An 8,687-nucleotide genomic window follows, 5' to 3' on the forward strand; every position below is an offset into this window, starting at 1 on the left:
ACAGACGAGGGGAGAGTTCTGTTCTTTCACTGCTCCATCCGGGAACTTTCGAATTAGCATTGACAGCCGAAGCGCAACTTTTCCCCAGGCAAAGTGAAATCAAGGCGCGCACTCGGACAAGATATAGTCCCTCGTATCCAACTCAAAATAACCTTAAGAAATACATATCGAACCTCGCGACGGATTGCTATCTCGTGGTGCTATTTGGGGAGTGGATTTGTCCGAGAGCTGGAACCTTTTCGTTCTCTTTGGGGCACTTTGCTCACTGGCGTAAAGTGAGTGATGAGTCCGATGCACAGTAAAGAAGCGAGAACTTGCTTTGCAGCCTGAGTAGTTCTTCTTTCGATTGTTATTGTCGCTTTTTAAAAAACCTTTATTTTTTGGAAACTTCCCCGTGGCTGAAGAGAAAGTGGAACAAAAGTGATTTGAAGTCGGAACATGGAACTACAAGGCCTGCAAGAGGCGTTGAAAGTGGAAATCCAATGTCATCAGGTAAAGGAAACATCGTATTATTATACTGTTACTGCTCTTATGAACGAGAGCGAGCCAGAAAAATCTGATGGGATCAAACGTGAGACGTTAGCATTCCGAGGCAATAAGTGTTTCATCAACACATTTCACCTCTATGTCTGGGGACACCGTAACATGCACTTCGAATAGAGATTGTCAATGTACTTTTTGGAGTACTTTGTCCATGGCGTGCGCCTTTTAAGAGCAACAAGGATTTGGAGAAATAATGCGGTGGTTTTGTGTAGCGATCAGAACGAGACTTGAATATTTATGAGGTGCCAGAAACTGACTCGCTGTGTATGCTCGCTGCTTTGTTCCTCCCTAACATACAAACTTGAAACACTTTTAGTTATTCACCCCTCGTTCTTTTCTTCGTTTAGAAACTAGTTGCACAGATGAAGCAAGACCCACAGGTAAATGTCTATTCGTAAAGCATAGTGGTTGTCTTCAGAATAGGGCAGTTGCATCGACTACCCGAGAAACTTTATCGGCATAAATCTCATCTTGTTTCCTTTAGACCGCGTACTTGAAGACGTTTTCCCAGTTTTGTCCTCAATATGACTTTGGACAAAAGCGTTACGCATCAAATCAAGTTTTTATCAGTGTTGGCATTGCTCCACTTGATATTTTGGTTCTATACTTACTGATGATGTTTTGTTCAATTGTAGGATGGAGAGCTTAAGAAACAGCTTCACGACAGACAGACAAGAATAACAGCCTTAAGCGAAAAACAAGTAAGATTTCACATATATTTGGCTCACGGCTCTTTATTAGTAATAATGCTTCATGTGACGGCGTAGCCTCGCATTGTGGGAGACCGTTATGTTTAGGACAATGTTGTTTGTCCAAATGTCCGAAAAGTATTGGAATTCGTGTCTGCTTGGATTTGGCGAAGTCATCAGCTGAAAGAAGTGGCCTTTGGTACATCGTGAAATAGTCTCAATACTCTAAGTTGTATAACATGAAATGTTGAAAAATTTAGCGTCCATTTTGAGTGGGTCGACATGTTTCTGGAGAGTAATAAAGGATATGCTTTCAAGTATCCAGTGGTCACTTTTGGACATCCAGCGTCATATTATGGACATTAAATGCATGCCTTGACACGCCAATATGACAGTTAACTTTGTAATTTTATCAGTAGACTAATTTGTTACTTTATTTCGAGTCTTGGGTATTATTTCTACTTGGTCACATGACGACGTGGTAGCATTTGATTCGATCTCTCTGGTGCACTTTCACTTTTTTACAATCTTGAATCAAACGGTGTTAGACGATTAACTTTAGTCGTTTCTTAAACGACATAAACTGGTGGCGGACTAAAATCAGAGGAATACGATTCTTGAAATGTTAGTGTTAGGACTTAGCGCGTGGATATCCTCCGCCTAGAGGAGCTATTTTTCAGCACCACGAACAGATGCCATAGAATGCTTAAAGTCACAATGCTTGCTCCACGCTCCCTCGCTGAATTTGTGAAGTTCCCCAAGCACATATGAGCAACAACAACGTGAAATGAAGCACAACACAAGTACCAGTTATATACATGTCTATTGTTTGGTCATTTCGAGGACCTGCTGATGGCGTTTTGCCGTTTCTTTAAGTTTAATCGATCGCGTTTCCTTTGGAATGCAGTTTTCAGCACTTGGAACAGCGCCTTGATTTTTGGCCTCTGCATTTAAACGTGTTTCAAATGCTCAACGAAACAGAGAGTGATAAAACACAGAATAGCATCTAGAAATAGCGGAGTTGAACGTTGTTCGATGTATTTGAAGGGAATATGTTAGCGTTCCGCCTCTATTTGTTGTAATGTTTTTGTAAAGCGCTTCAGTTTGATAGTGGAAGCTTCCATTTTGTGCGAGAAGGGGTGTTGGTTTCTTCCTAACATGGAGAAAAGTCTGCAGAGTTTCGTGGTGGGGGATGGGTCTCATTCATGCCGAACATTACCATTTTGATTGCTTTGATGCTGTTTTTGGAGGAGGGGGGAGGGGAGTCAGAAAAAAACCGAGTCAGCACAGCGCAAGGGGATGTTTAATCACCAGACAGAACGTATTCTGTTTTATTTTACCAGCGAATGTGACCTCCACTTTTCGTGGGCTCTGTTGTGGGCAATGTAGCAAAGCAAGTTGTTCGACGTTGTGCCATAGAAGGATTTGTACTTGGCAGACATTACTGATGTAGCACCTGAAGAATACAGATGCTCCTGTTTACTTTTGTGCAAGAGTCCATTTTGTAGGCTACAGACAGTCTATTTGTTATAAAATGTGCATGTGTAAGCGTAATACTGAATAATAATCACCTACAAACCAATATTGATATTCCAACAATCTATCCACACACCATTTGTTGTTTACAAGTTTGTAATTGCGGCTAAATACAGCAAACTTTCTGACTTTGTTTATGCAGTACTGTGTACTTGAAAGTGTTATGAACATTAGGCCTATTTAAAGCAAGGCACAGTGTTTGTAATGTTATTTTAGTTTTTGGGAATTATAACTTAACATGAGGCAGAAAGAAATCTTAAATTGTGTTCATATTTGTTTTCCTGAAATATAGGCCTATAGTGTATCCAAAAGAGGTGGACACTACAGACCTATGCATTTTAGTAAACATGATGACTGTGGCTGCTGTTTTTGTGTGCCACCCCTGTTTTTTTATGGGTAAGCATTAGTTTGTCACTAATGATAGTCTCTTATCATAGTGTTTTGGAGAACAGTACGTTTGATATTCTTTGGTAATGAGTATTAACGAGTATATGAGAACTCGACAATGTTGTAGTAGCAGAATGCAAACGCTACTGTGTAGAACAGCATACAAAATGTTACATATATTGAATGGCACAAAAAACGCTAAATTGTATTGGCAGGCTGTAAAGACTGCCATACACAAACAGCAGCAGTATAGGCCCAGCCCATTTCTTCATAGTTGTCCCTATTAATCTGTTTGCAAAGTTGCATGTATGACCAGATAGAAGTCAGTGTGGTAGTTAGGATAGAGTATCTTTTGGGTTTCAGTATAACTTCCATATCTCAACGAGAGTGTTCCCAATTCTAGGCAGAGGAAGTTGTCAATTACATTGCTGTCAGATAATGCCAGCCTCACTGTCCTTGTCACAGTCCCTCGCTGAAGTTTGTATGGGCAGAGGAAGATACAGAGAGAGCTGGCCAAACATCACAATTCACGCAATGTCATTTTACAAGTTTTGGCTTCCCCTTAATATTGGGGTCGGGATGCGCCTGTGTCCCCCTCCCCAGTAGTGGCTAGACTTGCTTTTAGCTAGGAATACAAAGCATATTTCTGTGCTGGAAAATACGTTTGAAGGACAGATTAAAGTCTGTGGAATAATAATAAGAAGGACTTCAGTAGGCTTACAGTTGTGTCTTGTGCAACTTGTGGTTTAAACTAATTCTGTATGCATGAAAGCCACATAGGCATGCTCACTTGTTCTCTATATAGCATGGTATGAAGGAGGCAAAACAACACGACACATGCCCTGCATAGGGAGCTATTTAGCGGGCATGGAGTGAGCATTTCAGACACACAATGCTAAGAAAAGTGTTTCTTTCTTTCCAGAAAGTATTCAACATATTTCAACATTGTTATATTCCATAGAGTTTGCTGTTCTGAGTAAGCTTGTCTAGGCCACAGAAAAGTTGTTTTTGTTTCCTTCTTTCAAGAAAGTATTCCATATACATAGTTATATGACTTTGCTGTTCTTCCAGTGATTTTAAAAAGCTCGTCGTGAGCGCTGTTGTCTAGGCCGCTGAAAATTCATGGACAGCGGAGCCTTTGGCAAAGAAGCTCATTATGGGAGAATAATAATTTTGTTCAACATTTCTGTCTCTAGTGACCCACAGTTTACCCCCAGGACATGGCTGGCAAATATTATATTCAATTTTTATTTATCATCCAACGCTTTCTTTTTTTGGCACGCCTGGTGCCTGTGCTTCTTCTAATATGAAATGTTTCTCACAGAAGAAAATAGTATACAAATTCTTTTCTCTGAAATCTAGAAGTGGAATGCTTTCCCTCTGCCATGGCGGTTGGTTTGTTGGATGCTTGCTTTTTGTTGCATCACTGAAGCCGTCACGTAGTAGTAGGCTAGGCCTCGGATGTTGGGGAGCAGAAACGAGCTTTCATGTTATGTTATGCGTGTTACCTTGAACTGAGTTTGTTTACCGTCACACAACACAAGTATTCCCATTTGCCTCAGCCTACAAACTTAAATTTGGCTCCCCAACCTCGGTTTTTTTTTTCTTTTTTTCAAAGTTCACATCCTTCTTTGTTGTTGTGTTTTGCTACGTGTGCGTTTCTTGTGTGTGATGATGTGGGCTAATAGCTATTGGGGTAGATCAAATGCGAAAATCCTACTTGTTGTAGAAAGGCATATTTCAGTACCGCCATATTTTTTTCATCCTCCCTCCTTCCTTCCTCCTTCTCTGAGTTGCTGTGAAGAATAGATGCTGTCCTCATTAGGCCATTTTTTCTTCCAGAGTTTTTCGCTCCCCGTCTCCTTTCCACCGTAAAAAAAGGATTACTTGCATCACTTATTTATTTGGATTCTGCGTTGTATACCCACGTTCCTGTTTGGATTAATTAATACAGCTGCTTGGGAGATAAGAGATGGGGAGTGCGGGAGGAGGGTTTGTGTGTGTGTGTGTGTGTGTGTGTGTGTGTGTGTGTGTGTGTGTGTGTGTGTGTGTGTGTGTGTGTGTGTGTGTGTGTGTGTGAGTGTGTGATTGGAGGCAGGGAGGTACACCAATGTAAATAATATTTGATTTCCCAAACACCAGATTAAACCATGGCCTGTTACTTGAGCCCATGATATGAGGAGAGGAACTCAGGCAACAGCCTCTCACAGACAGATCCATGTCCCAATGCCTGTGCATATACAGTGTGTAGGTATATATACACAGTATATATATAGCATGGGGGAAGAGGAGCGAGAAAGAGTAGAATGATGATGGAGGAGAAAAAAGAAAGAACAGAAAAGAAAGAGACAGGAGAGGAAGCGATCAGATTGTCGAGTCGGGGGGAAGATTTCCAGCTAAAGGCTATCTATACAGGATGTGCAATGAAGACATGCAGCCAGGACGACACAGCAAGGCTCTCGGATAACTGTTTTAGTGAGGGGGGGAGAGACAGAAAAAGATTAGTGTAACAACTTACATGCAGCGGAAGGGCATGTTGCATAGTGCTTACTTTGGTTTCTTGAAATATACTGTGTATCTTGCCCAAAAGAAGCAGATGTTTCTTTGACTAAAACCTGACCACTATTATAGTCACATAGTATAGTCATTAACATACTTTTATTTGGATAGAAGTGCCTGCTAAATATAATGTAACATAATATAGAGTCAGTTTTTCTGCCACCCGTTGTTTTCAACTGTTTGTGGTGTTAGTGTGTAATGTATATACTTTAGGTTAAGCATTTGCAAATGTAGTTTACCACTCATGGCAGTTATCATTCTTCTGGATGTAAGTCTGCTTCTTCCTGTAAACAGAAGGAGACTGTGAGAGAGCTCCTGCGAGGTAGCGGAAAGAGACAGAGAAGGACACATAAAACTAATCTGAGCAAACAGGCAGCTGAGGAGACTGAAGCAAACTGACAATGACTGAAACCAAAAAAAAAAAAAAAATGCTCTCCTCTCGTGTATTCAGGAGGGTCTCGGATTTGGATTGGTGGATGAATAAAAAAAGATTGGGTGGATTTGGAAGGCGAAAGAAAACAAAGCGAGGCAAGAAAAAAAGCTAAAGCTGGGCAGAAATAAGCAGCACGACTGGAGGTGATCTGTGGGATACAGAAAAGAGGAGAGAGAAAAGAGGAGAGGTAGAGGAGAAAAAAAGGAGGAGAGAGGAAAAAAGATGAGAGGAGATGAGAAAAGACGAGATCAGAGGAAAACAAGGAGAAAAGAGGATGACAGACAAGTGGAGAGGAGAAAAGATGAGAAGAGAGCAGAAAAGACAAGAAGAGAGGAGAAAAGATGAGAAAGCAGAAAGAGGAGAGAAGAGAAAATAGCAGAATAGAATTGAAGATGAAAGAGGAGAGAATAGGAGAAGAGAAGAGCACATTTCTTAGTTCCATCTTTTTCCCTCCCTTGCTTGGTAGCAATTCAGCATCCTGTCAGGGGCCATTAGCCTGAATGTGCGAGCTAGCTAGTCCAGGACACACCACTTTCTGATTGGCTGGGATCACCTGTGGCAGCAGTGTGATTGGTGGAGCCAGAGACAGGACCGGTGCCTCAGGCCGCCCATGACTGGGCTACATCCTGTGTCCTCTGCCTCCTCCTCCTCTCGTATTTGCCTCTGACTTGCCAAATCCACAGGACTGGGGTCCTTACAGTTAATTGCAGCACACACTATTTTTTCCTTTTTGTTTATTTGCAATCTTTTGGCTCTCGGCATCTTCACTCAATTCCCAAAAGTGGCCTGCCAGAGGGAATGTTCCGGGGCATTTAGAAATGAGGCAATTAAAAGAAGAAAAAAAACTAGGTACTTCTCCCAGATACTGCCTACTGTCGTGATGGACTTTAACTGTGCCGGATGCAGCAACATTCCCAGAAAACTGACTGTTTGATTGATGGCTCATGGCAGACTGATGCAGAGTGATGGTGCCAGTGTTATGCCATAGTTCCTCCAGAGAGAGAGAGAGAGAGAGAGAGAGAGAGAGAGAGAGAGAGAGAGAGAGAGAGAGACAGAGAGAGACAGAGAGAGACAGAGAGTGATGGAGTAGAAGAGCAATTTGCTGTAATTGAAAAGGTTCTGTCCCAAGCTACTTTGGTAGGGGCGGCCAGAAATGATTGGAACGGGACAGTGTGCCCAGTGATGAAGGGTGACTTTTGGCAGGCTTTACTGTATGTAGCATGTATGTACCTTATGGAGCTGGCTTGGGGGAAGGGTATATGACCATACAAAATGTAGGAGAGAGAGAGAGAGAGAGAGAGAGAGAGAGAGAGAGAGAGAGAGAGAGAGAGAGAGAGAAAGAGAGAAAGAGAGGGGGAGACAGAGAGAAGGCGAACGTGACTGAGGGATAGAAAGACTGAACAGTATGTGTGAGAGAGATAATCATTGAGGCCGAGGGGAAGATGGAGGAAGTATTGAGAGAGAGAGAGAAAGTGAAAAAGAGAGAGAGAGAGGCTGTAAAGGAGCATGGTGTACTTGATGAATAATGTGCCTTTCACTGTGCTGCGAGGCCCCAGCAGCTGGAGTCAGGTGTAGGGGTTTGAGTGACAGCTTGCGTCGGGCTAAAGGTTGAGGAGCTAACGTTCTTCAGGGAGAGGTGGAGGGGAGGAGAGGTGTAAATGGTGTAAATGGTGTGTCTGTGTGAATTTGTGTGTGTGTGTGTGTGTGTGTGTGTGTGTGTGTGTGTGTGTGTGTGTGTGTGTGTGTGTGTTGGGGGCACTTTTCAACTACTCTTACAGCTGCTTGCCCATATAAGGTGAAGTGGTGGGATGGGCTATCGAGGAGGGGGGTGGGGTTAGGGGATAATGTGGTGAAGGGGGGTTAGTCCAATTAAATGGGCCTCATTGGTGTTAATAATGGGGTGGTAGGTTTTTTCTGTTTTTGTTGCCTCAGCAGATTATACGTAAAGGGTGCAGCAACCACACACACACACACACACACACACAGACACACACAGACACACAGACACACACAGACACACACAGACACACACACACACACACACACACACACACACACACACACACACACACACACACACGCACACACACACACGCTGAAGCGAAATGTTAGTTTGGTCTTCAGGGAGAGAAAAGGAAAGTAATTCTGCTGTGAAATCAGTCAGCACTAATGCACACCTCTTCTGACCAGCACAAAAAACAGACTTTTGTGAGGGGAGGACTGAAACTTCAAATGCTAAATGCCTAAAATGTTGGAAAAGGCCATTTAGGGAGATTTCTTTTCATTTCTCCAATGTTTATTCTTCTCTGTAGCTATTTTTACAGTACATGGACTGATTATTGCTGGTTGGAATAGCTCAAGTTCGATCGTTTGATCTAAATATAGTGTTTATGTACATGGCACTGAAGATACATTTGAATAGCCACATATAACTTGCCAAGTAACATCCTGATTGAAAAAGTTTGTACATCAAATCTGTTTAGATTGAAGTAGCCTAGTTATTCCTTATTTTTCCTTGTTATGTGTTAACGTGTTGTCCG

At 42.2% G+C, this 8,687-nt stretch overlaps 1 protein-coding gene across 1 annotated transcript in view; it reads left to right on the top strand.

The window, feature by feature from the left end:
* The first annotated feature begins 346 nt into the window (after positions 1-346).
* The window catches only part of phf21b (PHD finger protein 21B), a 183,691-nt gene continuing 175,350 nt past the window's right edge, over positions 347-8,687 (top strand). Inside the window, exon 1 of the mRNA XM_063218130.1 lies at positions 347-492. Coding sequence (XP_063074200.1) covers positions 439-492 — 54 coding nt within the window. The 5' untranslated portion in view covers positions 347-438. The remainder of the gene's footprint in view (positions 493-8,687) is intronic.

This window comes from Engraulis encrasicolus, chromosome 15 (genome assembly GCF_034702125.1).
Source record: "Engraulis encrasicolus isolate BLACKSEA-1 chromosome 15, IST_EnEncr_1.0, whole genome shotgun sequence".
NCBI classification, from domain to species: Eukaryota; Metazoa; Chordata; class Actinopteri; order Clupeiformes; family Engraulidae; genus Engraulis; species Engraulis encrasicolus.